At 41.3% G+C, this 25,137-nt stretch overlaps 1 protein-coding gene across 8 annotated transcripts in view; it reads left to right on the top strand.

The window, feature by feature from the left end:
• Positions 1 to 15,272: 15,272 nt before the first annotated feature.
• Positions 15,273 to 25,137, top strand: part of pcdh7b (protocadherin 7b) — a 141,808-nt gene continuing 131,943 nt past the window's right edge. For all 8 annotated transcript variants that reach the window (XM_059354169.1, XM_059354163.1, XM_059354162.1 and 5 more), the window contains exon 1: positions 15,273 to 19,226. In XM_059354169.1, coding sequence (XP_059210152.1) covers positions 16,152 to 19,226 — 3,075 coding nt within the window. In that variant the 5' untranslated portion in view covers positions 15,273 to 16,151. The remainder of the gene's footprint in view (positions 19,227 to 25,137) is intronic.

The following is a 25,137-nucleotide window of genomic DNA, read 5'->3' as shown; positions in this document are numbered from 1 at the left end:
TAACTCAGCGAACATGGATCTGCCTTTTTCTCACCACTCATATCTCAGGGCACATATCACCCTTCGTCCTCAAGATTATATCTCACAAGATGCACATTTGCAGATATTCAGATAAATACTGCTGGAATTCGTCAGGTCCTTTGACATTAATATTCTCCCTGTGGCCAGTCCTCAGGGTTAGGATCATCAGATTTTCTAAAGTTCTCACGTTCGGCTGGTTAGGCGAAACTGCCATTTTTAATGAACGTGTCCAAAGAATGCCAACCGTGTAATTCGACAATGACCCCAAATCCTTTTCGGAAAAGATGAGCTAAGCACAGACACACTCTAATTAACGAGCCACTCACAATAGAGACGAACAAATTATGGAGCCAGTTTGAAATGTCAAGATAACCAATTATCAAATGAAAATGGCCATTAGGTGGTTCCTTCTGGCCACAGGTGATGAAGCCACCTGAAATAATGGGGAAAGCGCAGGCAGAATGGGCTTTTCAGACATGGTCAAAGGAGAAGTATTAGATTAACCATAAATGTAACACGCCTTGGGGACCAAATTTCAGCAGATAGATTTCTCAAGTGTCCATACCATGAAATGAATGATTGGCTTCTTAAATGATGGATGTGGGACACGTAATGAGATCTTTAATGGCAGTGTAGTGAAACATTATTCTGTTCATATTTGTCATGATATTACAGTGATCATCCACATTTCAGGATGTTTATTTTACTTACAGTAAAGGGAAATCTTAAAAATGTACAGCATATGTATATATGTACAGGAATTAATGTTCCAGTGTTTGAAAGTCAAATCCACTGATACATCCAAACACCCAACCTTTCATTCACCCATCTAACCAACCAACCAACCAGCCTTGTATTTAACCTTTCAAACAACAATTCAAACAACCAATCAACCAACCACCAACCAACTGACCAACCAACTGACCAACCAACTGACCAACCAACCAACCAACCAGCCTCGGATTCAGAACCCTGAGACAATCACGAGACAAATCTGAGGGGTTGCAAATTGACAAATTAAAAAAGAACAAAAACATTCTTTGTGCTCCATAAGATTATATTTTCTTATGGGGGGGTTACCACTTTTTTGTGGTAAAGTACTGGGTAGTTTTCCCTCTTCAGCTCTCTAAAATGTATTAAAATTTAAAAATCTGAGAAGGTAAAAAGAAAAAGGTGGAGGTGAATATACTCATAGCTCATGGGAACCATTGTTTGAGACAATAGTGCTTCCAACAGTTTGGGAAAGGCTATTTTCTGTTTCAACATGACAATGCCCTCGAGCGCAAAACAATGTCCATAAGAAATATTTTATTGTTGTTGTTGTTTTTTCGTTGTTTGGTGTGGACTGGCCTGCAGAGAGCTCTTACCTCACTCCCATCCAATTCCATTGGACGGGACGTGAGTCATGCCATTTGGATTAAAAGTAGTACATTTGTAATTTAACTCAAGATATGTATCTAAGTTAAGCTTGTACTCAGGATACAATACAACATCACCACTCAGTCTAATTCATAGTATATTGTATTCTTGTGTGTATTATAGTATATATCTATCCATCTATGTTGCGTAAGTTAATTTTTGTTCAAATAAGTCAACTTTGACTTTTGGTTTCACACAGGATATTAACAGCTGTCCCCTTGGTGAAAGTCCCGTGTTTGTTTGACCTGTCCACCCTTGTTTTAGAAAACTTTGTGTAAAAGCAATCCAGGAGATAATATTTTTTCCCTCGAGACCTAATTGACAGGGCAGTTTTGTTGTATTGGAATGTCATTTTAAGATTGAGGCCGCTTGTTTTAACATTCAAGTAATTCCATAGTTGTTTAGAAGGAGCCTGTTAAACTCATAAATAGTGACACATGGTTCTCCCGATTAATAGAAGAGAAGCCACTTAACAATAAAAAAATATTAGTATCAATAACAGTGATTCTGACTCATCCAATATCTTATGGAAATCCTATGTTATATAGGTCGCCTCCTCAACTCAACATAAGTGATGCACTCATTTTTGAACTGCTTTAATTGTCTTTCTCTTTTCTTATTCTATGGTTTAACTGCATTCTCAACTGTTGTATGTTTTTAATGAAATGCTGTATCTTTACGGTGAGCCTAAGGCAAATTTTCACCATGGTAGATAATAAAGATTTATTGTATTGTATTGTATATTAACAACTGAAATGGACCACAGTTATGTTTTTGTGGTTTTTGGGTGTCCACATACTTTTGGCCATCAGGTTAAAAAAAAAAATCAAAAATCTCCACAATCTAAAACATTTAAATCTGCCCTGTTAATTGACCCCGCCTGATTAATTTTATTCGCTCCGGTCTTGTTTGCGATTCTGTCAGCTAAACAGATCATAATCGCTTCTGACAAAAGGTACCAAGACCTGCACTGTTCTACAGACAGGACCCAGGAGATAGACATCATGTTTTAGTGAAGAATGGACTTCTGAGTGACTGGCAGATACCTCACCGAGACAGAGAGCTCTGGCGGGGCTCCAGCGAGAGAGAGAGAGAGAGAGAGGGAAAGAGAGAGAGAGAGAGAGGGAAAGAGAGAGGAAGAGAGTATTTTTCTCAGAGCAAAGGCAGCATTCAATGAGAGCTCCACTGGAGAGGATGAGATGCCCTTTTCTGTGTGCGATGAAGGATGGACAGAAGGGGGGGAGGAAGAGAGAACGAGGGAGCGAGAGAGAAAAACAATGAGGAAGAGAGGGAGAAAGGAGGAAACTTTTCAGTCTGTATTTTCCATTCAAAGACATTTTGACAGGGCAGAGCCCACTCTATGGCGGGGAGTGGAGCCATTTTGAAGTCTCCTACCGGCAGCTTGAGGGAAGCGGGGAGCCAGAATAGATATATCTCGGGGCTGCCGGGGTTTTTTCCTTCTTTTTTTTTCTTTCTATCACCACACTTTCTTTCCTGTTTTTGACAGCCAGCTCCGAATCGCCGAGCAGGTGTCTTCTTATTTTCTGCCGAAACAGTGGGACAGTGCACACAAACACTCCAACGCTGTTCATAAACAGATAAACACACCAGCAGACCAGACAGACAAGCAAACACACACACGCACGCACGCACACACACACACACACACACACACACACACACATGCATATAAACATAGCAGTCAAGAAGCAACTATGCATTGGAAATGACTACCCTTCACACATAATGTTTTCCACACGTCTGCTGAAGCTGAGGGAGGGCAAGAGAGTGGGGGACAATCTGTGACTATCCTCGCTGACACAAAATGAGTGTCACAAAACAGAGCCGCTATTTTCACTTTAATGCATGCAAATAACAGGCAGCTATTGACACGGGGGCAAGATTTAGTACGCTCTGCGATTTTTAGGTCACAGGAAAGGGAGGAGTAATTCATCCTTATTATTCCCTCAACAGATCCTCATAATGCGGCCAGTGTTGCATGCTTTTTTTTTTTAGCAGGGGGTAAGGAATTAGCAGGGTTATTGTGCCAAACTTCCCTTTTAAGTGTCAGATTTTCAAGGCCCCTTTCTCGGCGACGAGCTGAGCTCATTGAGGATCGGCGTGTGAAGGGGAGGAGAACAGTGTTGACACTGGAATTATCACAATACAAGTAGCCTCGGTCCACATTTGCTCCAAATCAATCCATTCAGAGCAGACACAGCGACCCTCATCCCGTTGAAAGAAGGAGCCTCTGAATGGCTTCTTTGAGAGGTCCTCTTTTGAAGTTTGAGGGGCTTTTGAAAAGCTGTGTGTCCCTCGTGTCACTGGTGTCAGTAATTAAGTTGTGACTGGGTGACTGACTGACTGGCTGCGGGGTTGACTAATGCCTACAATGTATATGCCCCTTGTACTGATGCCAGTGATATGGGGTCAGTGCTTGTAAGTGCCTTGTTCTTTTTTTAAACGCCTCAATTACAAGAATCAAATACACTTAAAACATAATAATTAGATTAAAGTAGGAAATTAAGCAATAAGGAATACATACAGTTAAAAAAATAAAGCAAAATGGAAATAGTTGGATTTTCCCCCCCTCTTTCTTGCATGTAATTTAATTTAATATTAAATAATTAATTAAATAACTCATGCAAAACACCTGTAAATTGCTCTAAAATGACTTACTAATAAGTATAGCCCCGAATAGAACAGAACTCTCTATATATTGTAAATAATTATATGTATACTGTTCGTTTAATGTCTGGTGGTTGTTTTTATATATACTACACTCAATTGCCACTTTATTAGGAACACCTTATTCCTACTGGGTTGGGCCCCATTTAGACTTCAGATTTTGGTCCATATTGACGTGGTACTATTTACAATTACATACATTACATTACAATTACATTAGTCATTTAGCAGACGATTTTATCCAAAGCGACTTATGGAAAAGGGAAACAATAAAGGTATAGTGTGATAAGAGGAGTCTCAAACTCAAATTGCCTGGGGGCTGCGGGAGGCAGTAACAAAATGACCAAAAAAAGACACAAAATTACTAAGAAAAGACACAAAATGACTTAAAAAAACATTAAATTACTTAAAAAAAAGACACAAAATTACAAAAAGACACAAAATTACCAAAAAATACACATAATTACCCAAAAAGACACAAAATGACAGAAAAAAATAAATTACTTAAAAAAGAAACAAAATGACCAAAAAATACACAAAATTATAAAAAAGACACAACATTACCAAAACACACACAAAATTACTAAAAAAGATACAAAATTATTAAAAAAGACACAAAATTATAAAAAAACGACACAATTAGGTAGAGAGGGACGTCACTGCTCTGGTAGGAACTGGTAGTACGTTCCACCAAAGGGAAACAAGAAACGCAAAGAGTTTGGATTGCCTTGAACGAACAGGTGGCAGAGCCAGCCGTTGCTCATTGGAAGAGCTTCTAGCTACTAGAGTTAGTCATGTAGTTGCGCAGATTTGGAAGCTGCACATCCATTATGCAAATCTCTTCTTCCACCACATCCCACAGGTGCTGTGGTGGGGACCTTTGGAGTACTGTGAACTCATTGTTCAAGGAACCAGTTTGAGATCATTTCAGGGACATGGTGCGTCATCCTACTGAATAGTCATTAGAAGATGAGCATACTGTGATCAGGAAGGCATGGTCATGATCAGGAGCAATTCTCAGGTAGACTGTGGCATTTATACGATACCCACTAAGTGGCCCAAAGTGCAACATTACACCATAAGCCTTAGCCTGGACGGTTGAGACAAGGCATGATGGATCTGTGCTTTCAAGCTGTTTAAGCCATTTTCGGACCCTTTTCCCAGTATTCTATTGTCCAAATTTGGAGAGCTGATACCAACTATAGCATGGGTCTCTCTCGCGGCCCGCGGGCTAATTGCGGCCCTCGTGACGATGTTTTGTGACCCTCACCTTGATATGAAAGTTTAATGTGAGTTTTATATGAATGGCACTTTACCGTTTTGTGTATGGAAGGTCCATTTATTGCTCAAGCTGGAGCTTGTTTCACTTGTTTCTATGACCGTTTATTATCCGCCATGTTGTTGTTACCGGAAGAAGTGGAAATGTTATGAAATTTAATTTTGTGTGGGTTTTTTTGGTAATTTTGTGTCTTTTTAAAACAATTTTTAAGAGTAATTTAGTGTTTTTTTTCTGTCATTTTGTGTCTTTTTTAAGAGTAATTTAGTATTTTTTTCTGTCATTTTGTGTCTTTTTTAGTAATTTTGTGTCCTTTTTTTTGGTAATTTTGTGTGTTTTTTAAGTAATTTAGTTTTTTCTGCCATTTTGTGTCTTTTTTTTTTAGTAATTTTGTGTCTTTTTTTGGTGAAATTTGATACTGCCTCCAGCGGCTCCCAGGTAATTTGAGTTTGACACCCCTGAACTATAGCCTCAGTTTCCTGTTCTGAGCTGACAGGAGTGGCACCAGGTGTGGTCTGCTGCTGCTGCAGCCCATTGTGTTGTGCATCTTCTGCACGCTGTTGCCTTTCTATCAATCCACAGGGCATTTTCGCCTTGAAGTGCAATATTTAATATTTTTTCTCTGGCTATTCTCTCTAAACCCTAAAGAAAGTTGTGTTTGGAATCAACAGTCTCTGAAAAACCCAAACCAGACTGACTGGTACCAACAACCAAGCCAAGTGATTTAATACTGATAATTGGTTTTCAAACTTCTAAATGCATTGAATTGCTGCCATGTGATTGGCAACAAGCAGTTGACGCCCTGGTGTGTTTGGGTGGAGGAAGTCTGTAAATCCCTTTTGTGACACATTTCAAGCCAAAGACACCCTCCAGATTCACAGTACACCCATGGATCTGCTAATTAATAGTGCAAACCAACAAGCTGTATCACTCATGGTGTCTAATGAAGGTCAACATGACTCATGAAACTCAGCAACAATGCCACCAGATTTCACTTACACTTTTTTTTTTCTAACTGAGTGAGAAGAAGCCACTTCCTTTTCATATTCAAAACATGGCACCATCTATTTTACCCCCTGTGACTACCTGAATGATCTGGGCGGGATTGAAACTTTGTGAACCAATTCTATTGTGTATTGTGATCTCTTCAACAGTTCTCGAAAAAGCCCAGGGGGGAGAAGGCAGAACAAGGCGTCGGGAGTCCTGAAATAGCATCTCGCCAGAGGGAGTTGGAGAGAAAAAAGGCTTGCCGAGCTCCACCACCACAGTACTGGACGCTGCTTCTTCTCCGCGCTGTTGAGTCACTCCTTGTTGATGTTTCTGTCTTGCTGTTCAAAGCAGAGGATGCCGTGACATATTACCGCGAGGGCAGCACTACAAAGAGTCGCCTAACAGTGGCCTGGCTGGCTGCCCGCCATCGGCTGACTTTTTACACATTGTTGACGGATGGTTGTATTTCTCTCCTGAGGGCGTGCGGTCAGAGAATACACAGGGACAGGCTCAACCAGCAACAGTGACTGATACATGCACACAGCATACGGGGGGAAACCCACATATGTGCATCGGAAGTGTGAATCAATGTTAGCACCCACACATGCAAAGATGTGTACAGATACACGCAGGAAGGCAGGAAGATAAGGACACACATGTATACGTAGATGCTGTGTTCAGGGTTCGGCTCATGCCTGTAACATCAGGGGGCGTTGGCAGAATGTTGATAAGAGCATGTGCACTTTCTGTACAACACGGCTCTGATAGGGGAGCCTGCAGCTCACCGAGAGCAGGGGTCTCAAACTCGCGGCCCGCGGGCCAATTGCGGCCCTCGTGACGATATTTTGTGGCCCCCACCTCGATATGAAAGTTTAATGTGAGTTTTATATGAATGGGACTTTACTTTTTTTTGTTTGGGATTTGTATGTGGAAGGTCCCTTTATTGCGCAAGCTGGAGCTTTGTTTCACTTGTTTCTATGACGACGTTAACGTAAAGAAAGGCAGCTGCTACCGCAGCGTTTATCATCTGCTGTGTTGTTGTTACCGGAAGAAGTGGAAATGTTATGTAATGTAATTTTCTTTCTTTTTTTGGTCATTTTATGTCTTTTTCTAATAATTTTGTGTATTTTTGGGTCATTTTGTGTCTTTTTTAAAGTAATTTTGTGTCCCTTTTTTTGTAGTTTTTTGTGTTTTTTTTAAGTAATTTTGTGTATTTTTTGGTCATTTTGTGTCTTTTTTTAAAGTAATTTTGTGTCCCTTTTTTGTAGTTTTTTGTGTTTTTTTAAAGTAATTTTGTGTCTTTTTCTAATAATTCTGCCTTTTTTAGTATTTTTTTTAATTTATTTGTCATTTTGTGTCTTTTTTTGTAATTTTTGTAAATTTTTTCTGCAATTTGTGTCTTTTTTAAGTAATTTAGTTTTTTTTGTCATTTTGTGTCTGTTTGGTGTTTTTGTGTCTTTTGTAAGTAATTTAGTTTTTTGTGTGGAAAATAATAAAATGATATAACTTTATGGCAGTTTTTTGGTTACAGACATTTTTTTTACTGAAGTATCAAGTTTTTTTTAAAGGAATGCTTGTCGAATAACCACATCATTCTGCTCATAGATACACACTGAAAACAGGAACATCTATTTCATCTTCACCTTGAAAACAGTAACAAAAAATAAATGATAATAACTGTCCAATTAGAAAATGTGAACTCGACAAAAACCCCTGGTTTGGTGTTCATGGAAATGAATAATGCCTTCTATGCAACAGAAACACAACTATTTTTTGACTCTTTTTTAATGTAGCCTTGTTGCTGCTGCTGCTGCAGAGTGCAATGTCATAATTAATTGAGTGCATTCACCCCCAAGTCCCAAACACCTGGTGGCTCAGCACCAGCAAAAAAACACACAGCAATGTGATCCGTCAAGCACCCACTTCAAAGCGACACAGTCTATTTACTGTGTTATTAACAGTCCAAGCAGCTCTCCCAATAGAGAGAAAAATGTGCTGAGTTTCTTTGTAAATGTTTAGGGATTGAAGAATAGAGTATTCCAGCTATAGATGACAATGCACACACAGAAAGTTGGAAAACAAAAGCAAATTAGGGAGTTTTTTTATGCATCCCGGATGCTGTCATAAATAGTTTCCTTTCAAACTTATTTGATGGGCTGAAAATAAAAACTGGTACAAAAATGAACCTTTTTTTCCAGAGTCACAGCTTCCTGTGGATTGTGGACCTGATTTTACAGCTACACTCACGTTTTTCTCACATTGCACAAAACTAACTTTCACACTTCCAGAGCTGTAATCACAGCAAACAAAACGGGACTCGCGTCTTGCTACGGTCCAACTTCATTGGAAAATCTCCCCCTCTTTTTTTTTTCAAATGAGATCTCGACAAAAAAATCAACACCATCTCTAAAGAAAAGTATGTTTATCGTTAAATATCCGCTTTCACAGTTGGACCTATAATTTCTTGTTTGTTTGTGCACAATATGCTAAATCTTTACTTGAATGTAGAAGTACTTCAACGTTTCAAAGTTACATTCAGTTTTGGTCATGTCGTCTGAAATTCAGAAAACAGACACACAAAAATACCTGATTGCTTGCTGTTGAATTGCTATGATTGTGGTAACCCCATCAGAGCTGAAAGCTAATTAGCAGGATTTCTCTGTCACAAAGGACACCTTTGCAACCAAGCCGTTTGAATGTGAGGTTTGAAAGGAATTTAAGACATAAAACAGCTCAATAGTGGCCAAATCACCTGCATTCAAATTCCAAGAAGAAGAACCCCCAAAGCCACACCTCTTGTCTCTTACCCATTCACAGATTTTTCTAAATTTCAAGAGGCAACTTCGTCCTGGTTAAAAAAAAACCCAAATCAAGTTAGCCTAAAGCTAATTCCCCTCACCTAAAGCCAATCACTAATCACCATCCCCTTTATCAATCCACTTAGCCGCACCTGCAGCGTGCAGCTTCCAGCTCCTGATGCCAACATCCAACCATCCACTCCTCCATCATCGCCAGCATCAAGAGTCCATGCAGAGTCATAATGACGGCAGCCAAGCTAGAGGTGGTAGATTGCTCATTTCCAAGTTCTTACCTATAATTAGACGTTTATCAGCAATGTTTCACTATATTAAGACATGAGTCACACTCTTTTCACAGCAATATGACCAACCTTTGTGGAAGTGTTGGAGATGACAGTCACTTCTCAACAAACTTGAAGCATTTTAACAAGTTCGGCAAAGTTCTTGCACACCATGATGTCTTAATGACACGAGTAGGATTAAACACCTGTCGTTATTAAAGGTGTCCTGTGGAGTATTTGACCACTCGTAGCGATATGGAGCAATGTTTTTATGAATGATCCCTTGTTTGATTTTGTGAACATGAATTCATGCTCTAGTTTCACACTATTTACTGTGATTAATAGATGGTGACCTGCCAACATAACCTCATACAATAGTTTATTTGATATCTTATGAAGTATGACCTTTCCATTTAACAAGCCCTCCAAAACATAGGACCACATTTGTTTGTTTCCACCCTCTTAATACGACCCACAGGAGCATTTCCAACACATCCTCATACCTAAACATTACCAGACTGGTCTCCCCTAAAAAACGACAGTATAAGCTGTTTGTACATGCCGCAAACTACGACTCACATTTAGGTTTTAGACTTTACTCTGCCGCCATCTTGCTGATGGTGATAAGGATGTCACAATCGGGGCGGAAGGGAGGGTAAACTACTTTTTACGTAACTTCCGTTTTTTACTTAACTTACATGGCTTACAGTTTGTGAATCACCTTATTTTATGTAACTTACGTTTTGTTTTTTAACGTAATTTACATTTTTTACTTAACTTACATGGCTTACAGTTTGTGTAACTTATGTTTTTTTATATAACACCTATAACACCTTACCAGGAAGTTTTTGGCCCTAAACCTAGGTCAGTGGTTTTGTAGTCTAAATTCACCAAAACTGCAGCTATTCTTCCTGGGGTCCGACATATAATATACAATACATACAACTTAAATTAAAACAAACTTTAAGAATTAACAATGGGAATAGTGAAGAAAAAAGAAATAAAAGAAAAGAAAAAAGAAAAGAACACCAAAAATAAAACCAAGAATATAAAAGATAGCAAATCTTCAAAGTCAGGATCTTTTATACATTCTTTACACTTTATACATTTAATGCAGTATAGCTATATTCATTGCGTAGTAGTTAATATACCTTACTAACATATTGTTGTATATGTTTTAATAGTATATTAATAGTATTACGGTTCATTTATTAATAACAATTTCATAATTAGAATATGTATACATTTAAGAGATGTTTTTTCAATAATAATTTAAATTCTTTCGTGCTAATTGTTTGTTCAAAATGTTTGGGAAGTAGCTTCAAAGCAGTATAGCAAAAGATACCCCAGGTGTGAGGTAGTTTCCTAGGTGACGGAAAGCATGACCAAGAAGTGATCTAGCTACGCACAGAAGTTAATTTACATCACTTCAAATAACAACGTTGGTTTCGGTTTCACAGCGGACACAAATAGTTGCCCTAGCCTCCTCCCTATGCGGACTTTGTCGCTCTTTATACTATGTAACCTGACTTCCTACAGCCACTAGAGGTCACCGCCAAACAACAATATGGGCCGCAATTAGCTGCACCTCCTGGTTCATGATTACATGGGTTATATACAAATTATGGTGGATTACTTTTCATAAGTATATTTACAAACAATGAATAAGTAGTGAGAAGAAATGTTTTGGTTAGAAAAACATTCATTAAACATACCGTTTTTAGTTTACAAGACAACACCACGGGGGACCTTTGACTACATCTTAGGACCAAAGCGTCGCTGGATCCTTTTCAGTTATAAAGCTTTGAAAAAACTGTTTATACTCCCGTATGTGTGAATAAAACCGTGCCAATACCATGTTGTCAAAGTCTCACTCTAAGGTGTGAAATATGTTCTCTACCAGGTAAATATAGTACTATATAAACACTGAAATAACAGCCTTTTCTTCATCTGCTTTGATTTGAAATCTTCTTATTGAGCAACTTTAGTTATATTGAAGTGTTTCTGTGATTAATGTAGAGGATGTGTGTGTGTGTGTGTGTGTGTGTGTGTGTGTATGTGTGTGTGTGTGTGTGTGTGTTTCCCATAACAATATGACTGGAAAACAGAAAATATTAACTAAATATGGATAGGCGCACATTTCTTTAGTTTTTCATTTTCTCCTCCAAAATTTCATTAACACTGATAGTCTGTGGGGCATAAGAAGAATAAGCAAAAATAAAGAGTGAGGAAAATATTTTAAGATGTGTTTTAGCTTTAGCCATTTTGCCATCCAGTGATTACCTAACATTTTGTATTACATATACTTAAAATGCAAAAGGTTCAGTCAGAAAATTACTTTTTGGGAAAAATATAAAAGTGAATAATGTATCATCTCTTATCAGGACTTGTTTTAATTCCGTGCTATCAGTCATTACGTGGGAGTATGAGTCACTTTTTTTTAAACATCTCGTTCTCAAAACACCTCATTTTTGCAGATGAGGTCTTTGTAACGGCGTCGAGAGCTTTCCGTAGCATCATTTTAGACCACTCATCTACTCGAGAGCAAGATCGATGCTACACAGAGCTATGATTATGATATTCTGTGATGATTTTGTGGCCTTGATCATTCTGATACACTGGTAAACACTGTATCAGAATCGCCTACAAACTGCGTCCCACTTTATGTGCTTATTCCAAAGGGCCTTGGGACACACATTTGTTACTTTATTTCTTGTGATTCTTGTTTGATGCAATGGATTTGTTCTGGCTTGTTGTGGCATATGAAGCTGGAGACATGAAACCATTTGATGAATAGATTTTTTTGTTAATTGCCTTTAGGGTTGATTCAAAATTTCCAATATGAGTTTTAGGACTATTAATGTGACTGTGTATCTCTTGTTCCGCCGATAAACACTCAAAAGAACTGGGTCAAAATGGATCACATTTACTCAAACTGCTGCAGTAAAATATAATATACTCTCTATAATAAACTCTTTTCTAATTTACATTCCACTGTCAGAGGTGTTGACTTGACTCACGTGACTCGGACTCGAGTCAGACTTGAGTCACAGAATTGATGAGTTTTGATGAGTCAACTTGACAAAATAAAAAAAACACATTTCTGTTGGACTTTTACACCAATGACTCATCGTGACTTCACTTGGAGTCCAGCCTTATGACTTGAAAAGAACTTGAGACCTTCTCCCCGAGCCCAAAGATTTAAAAGCATTTGTGCCACCAATTAATTAAGTTCCCCTCATTTCTTTAATGAATTAAGATTAACGATAGTCGACACTTAATTCCCCAGATCCACTTTGTTTGCACCAATCCAACAGCATCCAATCAAACGTCAGGAGAGTTCCACGACAACAAATAAATAAAACATGTTAAAAACACTAACTTTTGTAAATGTAAGTGCCATAAAATGGAAGATTACAATATGACTTATGACTTGTTCAGGAAACTCAAATGACTTGGGACTTGTCAGTCTTGTCCTGGGACTTTTCAGTTTTGACTTGAGACTTGTCTGTTTTAAATTTGGACTTTACTTGAGAGTTGTTAGTCTTAAATTTGGACTCAACTTGGGAGTTGTCAGTCTTAAATTGGGACTTGACTTGGGGCTTGTTAGTCTTGACTTGGGACTTGTCAGTCTTGACTTTGGGGCTTGACTTGGGACTTGTTTCTATTTAATTGGGACTTGACATGGGACTTCTTAGTCTTAAAATGGGTCTTGACTTGGGACTTGTTTGTCTTAAATTGGGACTTTACTTGAGACTTGTTAGTCTTAAATTGGGACTTGACTTGGGACTTGTCAGTCTTGACTATGGGTTTGCCTTGGGACTTGTTTGTCTTAAATTGGGACTTGGACTTGTATCTCTTAAATTGGGACTTTAACACACACTTGTCAGTCTTGACTATGGGGTTTGACTTGGGACTTGTTTGTCTTAAATTGGGACTTGACTTGGGACTTGCCACTCTTATATTGAGACTCGACTTAGGACTTGTCACTCTTCGATTGGTATGTTCAATTGGTACTTGATCACACCTTTGCTATTTGTTATTTATTATTTATTGTTCTGCAGTTGAAATGTTATATGAACATAATTTTAGGAATTATAATACAATTTATAACAGATTCTAGTTGAAACATGAGCTTGTTGTGTTTAACACTGCATCAGAACAACAATGCATTAGTTTAGGCAACAAATTACAGTTGGTTAAATTACAAAACAGTTATAATAAACATTACATATTTATCATTCTGAGGGAAATTATCACCCACTTCCTGAAAAAAAAATTCTATTTTGACCTCTTATGAAAACTATATTCATATCCAGCTCCTGAGTCATATTGAAAGACATATACATTCCCTATAATTAACCACAACCAACCTCTGTCATTACTAATCAACCAGTATTGTGTAAGTTACTGTTTGTTTCCGGCAAAACTAATCAACAACAATATGTAACCAACAAGTTCACAGTGTCTGTGCATAATGAATGGATCCCCCTCTATCTGCTGTACTTCCACTGTTTTTTTTAGAGGGGTTTGATTTTAATGTGACGATAGAGGGCGCTAGTAAGCAAGGATAAAGCCACTGCTGGAATTCAGACAGCCGTCTGAGAGAGATGCAGCTGCTGAGACTGGCTCCCTCCCTCCTCTCTGCTCCTCACTCCTTCACTCACACATTCACTGTATAATATCACACAGTGTCCATACATTAAAAACAGGAGATGATTCCAAGTTGGAGGTGGAGATCCTCACGCACGCGCATTAAAGCACAAGTTTTTTGCACTTATCAACAGCAGTAAAATGCGCATATATGCAATGAGCACCGAGAATCATTTGCCTACATTCCACAGTGCGCCCTTGGCTGAATTTACGCATGCTTGTGGCCGAAGTGACCGCCAGCATGACACGAATGTTTGCTCAACACTGTACACATCACAGGTCCACGCATGGCAGCTGTGTGAGGACACACACCGCGCACACTAATCTGACACAGGGAGTTGGGTTTGCGCAGTGGCCGCATAAGAAAAAAAACCCTTGTTCGGATCGTCTGAAGGGTTTCCACGCACTGCAGGAGGGATTGATTCTCTCTTTACGCAAATAAATTCATAGCCAGCCACTGTCTCAGCTTCCTCGGATGCTGAGTGGACTGAACACAGAGACACCGAGCCCGCTGCGCCGGAGAGCACAGCCACTGGCGACCACACGCATTCATATTAGTAACCACAGGGAAACCACAGCACTGCGCACACAGCCAGACCCCCGTCCCGGCTCGTCTGTCCTGCGGCGACTCTGTCATCCGCTGCCGGGCAGAGATTTATTTCACACATCATATTTAAAAAAAAAACTTGTGCAAACCGAAGAGTGCGTAAAAGTTATGCTTTGCATTTGGAATCTCTTGCGGCAAAGCCAGCATCCCCGCACCACACTGCAGACACTCTGAAATCCTTATTATACATTATTATAATGTAAAAGACGCTAAATATTTTATTATTCTCGAATATCTCGCCATATCGCGTAAAGGGGAGCATTCATTTGCATCCGAACTGTGCTCACAGTGCCGAGCCACGTCTGGAGAAAACACCGATAAAAACCACCATAATTAAGGCATCTTCCTCCTCTGTCCCCCCCTTTTTTTTGTCAAATATTGTCTGCTGGCGTCTGGACCCGGCGATCAAGACCAAGTCCGACCCTGTTTACGTGCGCGCTGCTGGGGGAGAAGAAACAGGGAGGGAGGGAGGAAGGGAGAGAGAGCGAAAGAGAGAGAGAGAGAGAGAGAGTGCGAGAGAGAGAGACGAGGGGAGAGAGAGACTGCAATATCATTTGTGAATCCCTCTCACAGTGCTGCAGATAGGGGCTGCCAACACATGCGGCGCGTCTGCAGGTGAAGGAACAGGCTTGAATGCGCTGGACACACTGAGGAATTCAACCCGGCGTTTCCTTAAAAGAAAAAAAAACTGCGGATATACATTTTTAATTGTTTTGTTCTTTTAATAAGAAAACCTTGTGGAGTTGCAAAAGGAGAGAGAACTATACTGCCTGCTTGGCTGCAAGTGACTTGGAGGAGGAGAGCAGCAACCGGACAGGTAATTTGCTTCATATTCCTCAAGATCGGAGAGTTGACAGGCTTTCCGCGCAGTCAACACTCGCCGTGTGATGAGTTTTGGAAACTGCGCGGGCATTTAAATGATCCTGTGGACATATCGTCGGAGAGAGGAATATCGCAGCCTCACCCAAAAAAGGAGATTCTAACCACAAACTGTGAGTAAAACGGCGGCATATGGACTCAATTCACTTTCTGGTGATAATGCTCGGACTATAACGTTTTTGGCTTTTACGCGCATGAAATTCAAATATCTGCTGGGGCGCACGGCTCTCTGGTGAGTTTTTAAAAATATATATACATATCATTGCATTTTTTTTTTTGCTAAAAGAAGGAAAGAGCAACTAACATCCAGTGTTGGAAGCAGAGAACAGACCGTGCACTTGCTGCTTTGCACTGCAGCAGGAGCGATGTAGGAAGTCGTCCGGAGGATGAAGTCTAACGCATCCCGCAGCAGAGGGCTTTGCTCTTCATGAAAACGATATTTTTCTCCCACACGCGGACTCTCCTGTGATTTAATCTTTTTTTTTCTTTTTTTGGACATTTTTTCATATCTAAGTGGACATTTTTGCCAAGGGAGAACAATGAGGACTACTGGTGCAGTGGACTATTTGTACTATTGCATGCTCATCCTGCAGCTTGTGCATCAGCCCGCTGCCAAGCAAGTGCTCCGGTACCGTCTGGCTGAGGAGGGACCCGCCGATGTCAGAGTAGGGAACGTAGCCGGCGACCTGGGCATCGTTGCCTCAAACGGAGAGGTGACATTCACGCTAGAATCAGGCTCAGATTTTTTCAAAATAGACAACATAACAGGTGAGCTCACCACCAACGAGAGGCGCATAGACCGTGAAAAATTACAACAGTGCCAAATGATATTTGATGAAAACGAGTGTTTTATAGATTTTGAAGTGTCAGTGATTGGACCAGCCCAAAGCTGGGTTGATCTCTTTGAGGGGAAAGTCATCATTTTAGATATCAATGATAACACTCCGTCTTTCCCTTCCCCTGTCCTGACACTGTCTGTGGAGGAAAACAGACCCATTGGAACCCTTTATCTGCTGCCCACAGCCACAGACAGAGATTTTGGCAGAAATGGAATAGAGAGATATGAGCTGATCCAGGACAATGGGGAGAACTCAAGGCGCTTGGGCTCTAATGGGGATTCATTCTCGGGGAAGAGGAGATTTGAGGAAGGCGCAAGCAGGAGCAGCGTCTTTGAACTGCAAGTTGCTGACACTACTGACGGGGAGAAGCAGCCTCAACTCATCATTAAAGGAGCCCTTGATAGGGAACAGAGAGACTCCTATGAGCTCACACTGCGTGTTAGGGATGGAGGAGATCCCCCTCGCTCCTCCCAGGCCATTCTAAGGGTGATGATCACTGATGTGAATGACAACAGCCCTCGCTTTGAGAAGAGTGTGTATGAAGCTGACCTGCCAGAAAACAGCTCTCCTGGTGCCCCCATACTGCAGCTCAAAGCGGCTGATGCAGACGTGGGGGTTAATGGTCAAATAGAGTATGTGTTTGGGGCAGCCACAGAGTCAGTGAGGAGGCTGCTGAGGTTGGATGAGAGCACAGGGTGGCTGAGTGTGTTGCACCGCATTGACCGTGAAGAAGTGAGCCAACTGAGGTTCACAGTAATGGCCCGTGACCGAGGCCAGCCACCGAAAATGGACAAGGCCACTGTGGTGCTGAACATCAAGGATGAGAACGACAACGTCCCTGCTATAGAGATACGCAAAATTGGGCGCATTTTCTTAAAAGATGGCATCGCCAACGTGGCTGAGGACGTGGTGGTGGACACACCCATCGCCCTAGTTCAGGTGTCAGACCGTGATCAAGGGGAGAATGGCATTGTGACCTGCACAGTGGTGGGGGATGTCCCCTTTCAGCTCAAACCAGCCAGCGAGATGGAGGGTGAGCAGAATAAAAAGAAATATTTCCTCCACACATCTGCACCGTTGGACTATGAAGCCACGCAGGAGTACAATGTGGTCATAGTGGCTGTGGACTCTGGAAGCCCCAGTCTCGCAAGTAATAACTCTCTTATCGTCAAAGTGGGTGACACTAACGACAACCCACCTATCTTCAGCCAGAATGTAGTAGAGGTGTCATTCCCGGAAAACAATGCCCCTGGCGAGAGAGTGACAACAGTGGCAGCCATTGACGCAGATAGTGGGAAGAATGCTGAAATAGCCTATTCCCTAGACTCATCAGTAAATGGGATTTTCTCTATCGATGCAGACAGTGGAGACATCAGAGTAAACACCATTCTGGATAGAGAGCAAACAGAGCGCTACGAATTCAAAGTGATAGCCAAAGATAAGGGCATAAACACTCTACAGGGCTCCGCAACAGTGGTCGTCCTTGTGGCAGACAAGAATGACAATGAACCAAAGTTCATGCAAGATGTTTTCACCTTCTACGTAAAAGAGAACCTTGAGCCCAACAGCCCAGTTGGTATGGTGACCGTTATTGATGCAGATAAAGGCCAAAATGCAGAAATGAGTCTTTTCATTGAGGAAGAGGAGGACATCTTTTCTATTGAGAATGACACTGGGACCATTTTCTCCACCCTGTCCTTCGACAGAGAGCAAAAAACCACATACACATTCCGTGTGAAGGCCGTGGATGGCGGCGACCCTCCCAGATCCGCCACCGCCACAGTTTCTCTCTTTGTCATGGATGAAAACGACAATGCACCAACAGTTACTTTCCCAATAAACAGCTCCTACACCCTTCTCCCTCCCTCCAGCAACATCAGAACAGTAGTCAGAACAGTCATTGCCACTGATACAGACACTGGCGTCAACGCAGACTTGAACTACAGCATCATTGGGGGAAATCCCTTCAAGCTGTTTGAGATTGATGGGGGCACTGGGGTCATTTCACTGGTGGGCAAGTTGGAGCAGAAGCACTACGGCCTCCACAGACTTGTGGTCCAGGTGAACGACAGTGGCCAGCCTTCCCAGAGCACCACCACCTTGGTTCACGTGTACGTTAACGAGACTCTTTCCAATTCCACAATTGTGGACGCCCAGGTGGCCAAGAGCCTGAGCACGTCTCTCAACACCAACATTGCCGGAGACCCCAACTATGATCTAAGCAAACAACGACTAAGCATTGTAATAGGAGTGGTTTCGGGCATCATGACGGTCATCCTCATCATCCTTGTCGTCGTCATGGCCCGTTACTGCCGCCCCAAGAACAAGAATGGCTACGAGGCCGGCAAGAAGGACCACGAAGACTTCTTCACGCCACAGCAGCACGACAAGTCAAAGAAGCCCAAGAAAGATAAGAAGAAACAGAAGTCCAAACAGCCACTCTACAGCAGCATTGTCACCGTAGAGGCCTCCAAACCCAACGGACAGCGCTACGACGGCGTCAACGAGAAGCTGTCGGACAGTCCTGGCATGGGCCGGTACCGCTCGGTCAACGGAGGGCCGGGGAGCCCAGACCTGGCCCGACACTACAAGTCAAGTTCACCGCTCCCTACTGTCCAGCTTCACCCGCAGTCGCCGACAGCTGGAAAAAAGCACCAGGCAGTTCAGGACCTGCCCCCTGCCAACACCTTTGTTGGCACCGGAGATAACATTTCCCTTGGATCTGACCACTGCTCTGAATACAGCAGTCAAACTATCAACAAGTACAACAAACAGGTAAGAAGACACGTCTCCATGTTCTTTTTTTTTCCTTTCTTCCCTCCACCACTCTTAAATGTCTTCTGTTTCTTCCTCTTAGTGTTCTCTCCACCATAATGTTTTCTGACAGGGGTAGTCTCAGTAGTCTTGTTGCCTTTATGGTGCTAATGTGTGTCAAGTTAGCGGTATTGATCTGTTTTGGTTTGGAGTGCCATTCACATGTAATATTGAAAGGGAAGAGAAAGGTTTAGATTAGCGTGCGAAGGGGGTATTGTTACCACTCGACCAAACATGTCCAACTTTTTCCCTTTTATCATGGCATGTGTTGAGGCCCTCTTTTCCGTCTGCGGTGTCACGTCTACTAACCTTAGCAAATATGTGTCGGAGTGTTGTAGACAGATCACATAAGGGTTTGGTTTGCAGATATTTTATCCCAGAGGGGAGCGTGCCAGAGGCCAGAAACAATCCCCCCTTAGCCATGTCTAGCTCGGCCCTGCCCTTCTGTCTGTGACAAGGCTGCCTTGTCTTCACGTGAAAGAGAGGGAGAAAAAACAAAAGAGGATAAGAGAGAAAGGTAGATGCAGCACAAACATGGCTTTGTGAGTCAGTTTTACAGTCCCGGCTTGAGTAGGAACATCTGGCCAGGAGGTCATATTAACATTCTTCTGCACTTCGGGGTCTACACCAATTCATTGACCCAGCAGTGAAATTGGACGTTTTTACGCCCCCTCCCATATTTTGTCCCAGCTTCTTTTACTCCCTTTTATCTGCTTCCTCATACATAAATGTCTTCCATCTCCTACCTGCTTTTCTCCCACTCTCCTCCACCCCTCCAGCTACCTTCCTTCCTTCCTTCTTAGCTTCTGCCTCTCTTTTCTTTTGCCTCCCAGTAAATTTGCAGTGCTGGAAAAAAAAGGTGTAGGTGGCATGATGTGATATTCAAATGTGGGCTTTTATCACTTCACTCTTTATATTTTTGGCTGTTTTTTTTTTTTTTTTTGCTGTGATGCGCAACAACAGCGAGAAACAAAGTTAATACATAATGAAGTCAGGTGATATGCGTTTTCAGGGAAAAGAACACTATTGTTTTATGTGTTTTCTATGGCAGTCTAATGAATTATTGATCTTTCTTTTACTTGGTGTCAGCACTACTCCTTTAGAATTCAGGAGTGCTGTTTTCTCTCAGCTGGATTGTTGCTTTTTTTCCCACATTTTTTTTTGTTTTTGTTTTACTCTCTTTTCCTCTTTTTTGTTCATATTTTTATATTCTATTTTAACTGCCACCCCTCAAACTCTCCCTTGGCCCTGGATATTACATGCTTTGCATCCACCCTGTTCTCTCCGTTATTCTGCCTCAGCGTACCTCTCACAATGCTGCTCTCTGCCTTCCCTTTTTTCTTGCAGTGGTTTCTTTTTAAATCTCCACTCTCATCTCTCTATATCCCTCTCCCCTCCCTTTTGCTATTACTCCTCTGAAATCATTTCACTCCCCTTTTACTTCTATCCCTTCTCTTCCCCTGCTCTGTCTCTAACAGCTTCTAATATGGTGTATTCACTGAGCTGCTTCCCAGAGTGTGAGGAGTGCTGTTGCTTTCGGATGTCTCCTGCATAATTAAAAGGGCACTCTATTTGCTGCTGCGGCAGCACCATGTATTGTGTGTCACTATGCTCCACTTATATAATTATTTATTTACTCTCTACATTAATGCTGCGGTAGCTTTTATGGCCCGTGCGTTTGTTAGAACTGAGTATCATGGGGGAAAACCATAATGCACAAAGGGTAATTTCTTCTGATTCTTGGGGATTTAGTTTGGAAATGTAAATCTGAACAGTGAAGAAAGTGTTTATTGGTCTACTGGGCAATATCATCCATGTTTATTGTGTGGTGTGGCCTGTTAGGTATTTAATATACAATAGCTAGCAGGTATTCAAATTGCCTTTTATATCCCCTGGGTTCAGTAAATACTCACTGTTGATACATTCTGTTGGGGTGAATAGGGCGTAATTTAATGGCTGCACAAGAGAGCTAATTGAAGAGAAGGTGTGTGTTCATGTGCTTCAATTATGGCATTAAACAGCCACTTCTGTATTAGATTAAGTAGCGAAGCGGTCATGCTCTCGATTTTAGGGACGCTGCATCTAGAAATAGTCTGTTGTCACGTAAGTGCCACTACAGCTTAAAGACATAATAAAACACTCAAGGACACTCGTGTTTCTCAGATAAATTCTGAGAGGAACAATTTATGCACAATATGGTTTAGTGGTGGAAAATGAAGCTGTCAGTGAATTAAGGTTACATTTTTATTACATTCTCTGAGAAACACGGTCTTACTTTTTTGAGTTTATATGTATGTATATATATATATATATGTATATATATATATATATATATATCACTTTTGGCCTCACAACAGGTTGAGCCTGTTTAGTCTAGTTTAGATTTATGAGAAGTGATGATAAATTTTCATTATGTGTGTGTCCCTCGCCCACAAACCCTCCTCTTTTACCCTCTCTTTTTGTCCTTCTTGGGAAGAGATAGAGGCAGGCACAAGAAAGACGGCCCTGTTAGCCGTATAGAGAATGGCCCCTACTGTTTTGCAAGGGACTCGAGGGTCGGGGTGGAAGGAGAGAGAGAAAGACGGGGAGGGAGAGAGAGAGGGAGAGAGAGAATAGTGCTGACCATTGACTGTAATCTCTGGGGTCTCGGGTTCCGTCTTTCTCTCTCCTCGCCTACCTGATCTTACAATAACTGCACAGGCAACCTGCTTGGGCAGGTAACCAGGCAACTGAGGGAGTTTATTGGTAAGGCCAGACTTTCTTTTTAGCCCATCAGACATTTAAACAGTCATTAAGCTGATCTAACTGTGAGGAAGAAGCCAGCATCTGTTGAGGGCTTGAACAGGAGGGGCAACAGACTTGACATTTTATATCTTTGCGTAACTCCATTGATCGCAACTTAATCATATTTTTTCCATTTTTTTTCTATGTGTAGCTACATTACACTGCTCCTTACATACCCATGTCCAATCCTTAGGCTGATGAGTAGTGTGTGCACTTAACAGAACACTTAACTTTATTACCTTTGGCAGTAGCTTCTGCTCTATCCAGTGCCAGAAAATAATGCTGTCCAACCATAATGTAGTGAGGAATGAAATCACTTAGCAATAGAATTAGCACAAGCCATCAGCTTTTGTTTTATCATTGCACTTCAAAGCGCCACTCGTGCCCAGGTGGATCACTTTTAATCAGCGGTGAGCCACAGCAGCTTGTATTCTATGCTCTCACAGCGTAGCCCCTCAGGGCAGGCAAAGACCCGGTCCACACTCTTATAGCAGGTTATCCTGCCTCGGGGCTGATGCAGCAAGCAGAACTGGACACTGTCCTTAACCCAGCCCCTGGTGTTCACCTCCCACGCTCTGAGCAGCTGTTCCTCCTGTGCCTTATTGTAGCAGCACGAGCGGAATACAGCTGAGAAGCATCTGATTTGCATAGGGCAAATCCTCACCCCGCCAAACAATATCACCATGCAAATGGAGGTCACCTGGATGGTGTTTGTAGCCAAAACATAGGATGGACTGCCCTTCAGGCTCCAGGCGGATCAGGAAACCAATATGGAAATGCAGTAGTCTGCCTCTGGCCTCATTTGTTTAACCTACAAAATGTAGCAGCCTAAACACCTACAAAAAGCCACAACTGACCTAATTGAAACCTGCACTGACTCAGCATTTTACCTGAAAACAAGATTAAGCAATCAGCCACCACTGTCCAAGCCTTTTTCTTTAAAAAAATATTTTTTTTTCTTTCAGTCATCACCACTTAACTCCCCTGATGGCATGATTTTGCCTGTTGTGGCAGTCATTCACTTGTTGAGCTCAATACAGTAATTAATAGATAAGTGCTTCCACAGGAGGTTTAAAGGGGACATATTGTGCTCTAATTTTAATTTCATACTTGTATTTTGGTTTTCTATAACAACATGTTTTCATGATTGATTGTTAAAAGAAACACTTTATTTTTCTAAAACTGCAAGTCTGAATATACGTGTATTCACCCTCTGCCTGAAATGCTCCGTTTTAGCGCCTGTCTCTTTAAGTGCCCTGAATAAAAAGGCCCAGTCTGCTCTGATTCGTCAGTATTTACAGGTTTTTCCTGCACCTGCACTCTCAATGCTTTTGTATCATCATTGCAGATTGGGAATAGCACTGTAACTGCACTTTCTACCTATATAATGTATAGTTTAATTGTGACATCACAACCTTACTGAAGTCCTTACGGGTCATTTAAAGGTGTAGTTTTTAATACACACAGTATGCATTTCTTCGTGGATTGACCATTTACATACTCTCACAGTATTTATATAGAACGATAGAACGATATATAGACGACCTTATTTTGATCCATATACACATTTATTTTATGCCAAACTATCCATTCCTAAGCCTAACCATGTATCTCTGGATCTTTAACATGGCTTGTCATCCCCCATTCTCACTGGTTGATAATACAGATCATCTTATTTTTGCAGAGAAAGTAAAATTGTTCTAAATTCGACTCTGTGGGACAGTCAGTAGCAAAGTCACGAAAGCAATCTGCTAATTATCACATGAGAACAACATATGAAAACCGTTTTCACAGCAACTTCACCGAAACTCAGAATAAGGTGCCAAAGGTGAAAAAAACACAATCTGGAAGTCTTGCATTTAGTAAGAAATGAGATTATGTGCAATGAGCTGGTTTGTTTATTGCCACATTATTATTAGTACTTGCCCTTTTGTGTGGCGCTGCGTACTGTCGACTGTGGCTAATTTTGTCAAAATTGTTTTGGATCTATTACGGCTTAATTCAATCTATGGCTGCTCGGGCTTTTGTTGTTTATAGTCTGAGAGGAAAATGGAGGGAGTAAGAGTGCACAGTAATACTCATGAAATTGCAGCGGGCAGCATTTTCTGGTATAATTTGGTTTGGTGATTTGAATGCATTCGCTCTAAGGCAATTACTAATCTAAGGATTAGACTTACCTGATACGCAGGCAGTAATGGTGGGGACTGAGAGGGGAAACACAGAGAGATTGCTATAGCTGCTTTCTGCTATATTACCCTGCATAATATGTTAATACTGAGAGTTTCACTCCCTGTTTCTATAGGGGAAACCATGAAGTGTTGCTTTGCTCCTATTCCTTTGTCTCCCCCTCTCTTCTTTGCATACAGCAGATGAGCCGGTGAGCTCAGTTGTCTCTCACATAGAAATAAATACTTATGATTGAAGAAGCCCCAGCTCATTCGCAAACATTTGTCATGATAAGATGCCAAAATACAGAGAAAAGGGGGGGAGTGAGGGGAAAAAACAGACAAGAAATTTAAGCCGCATGCCACCTTGATTGCTCTCCACGCCGCTGATTGTAAGTGGCAGTGTCGGGGATGCCACCTTCTTCTCGCCGCTTCTTTCAATTTGATGTCATCGAAAATGGAATTTCATTTCATACTCGGCAGCGATCGCATTAGATAGGGCTCACCAGGATAAAGCCGATTCATTTTTGCAGATTTGCCTTTCCTGTGGCACTATCAATCATCGCATACTCACCATATTGCAGACTTGTTTTTCACGTCAATTGTTAGGAGGAGTTTGTACAGTAAATTGACTTTTACAAGGCTCCCAAGGTCTATGATATGCTATGCTAGCCTTGTTTTCTCTATAGCTGTCCTCTTGTATCGACTGCACAAGCCAGAACTGACTAAATGAGAACATCGCTTAGCTGTACTGCTGTACAGCCCCGGGGAATAGTTCTCCGGATCACAACACGGATCAGACGTAAAGGCTTGTTGTTTGTGAGACTAATAGGCAAAACAATAGTGTTTTGTTTACTGTGACACCGTAGCTCATCAAAATTGCAAAAATGTCTGGCAGAGTCAGTCCGGTAATGATGTGATTT

Source organism: Centropristis striata, chromosome 17 (assembly GCF_030273125.1).
Source record: "Centropristis striata isolate RG_2023a ecotype Rhode Island chromosome 17, C.striata_1.0, whole genome shotgun sequence".
Classification (NCBI taxonomy): Eukaryota; Metazoa; Chordata; class Actinopteri; order Perciformes; family Serranidae; genus Centropristis; species Centropristis striata.
This window is presented reverse-complemented; position numbering and strand designations above follow the sequence as displayed.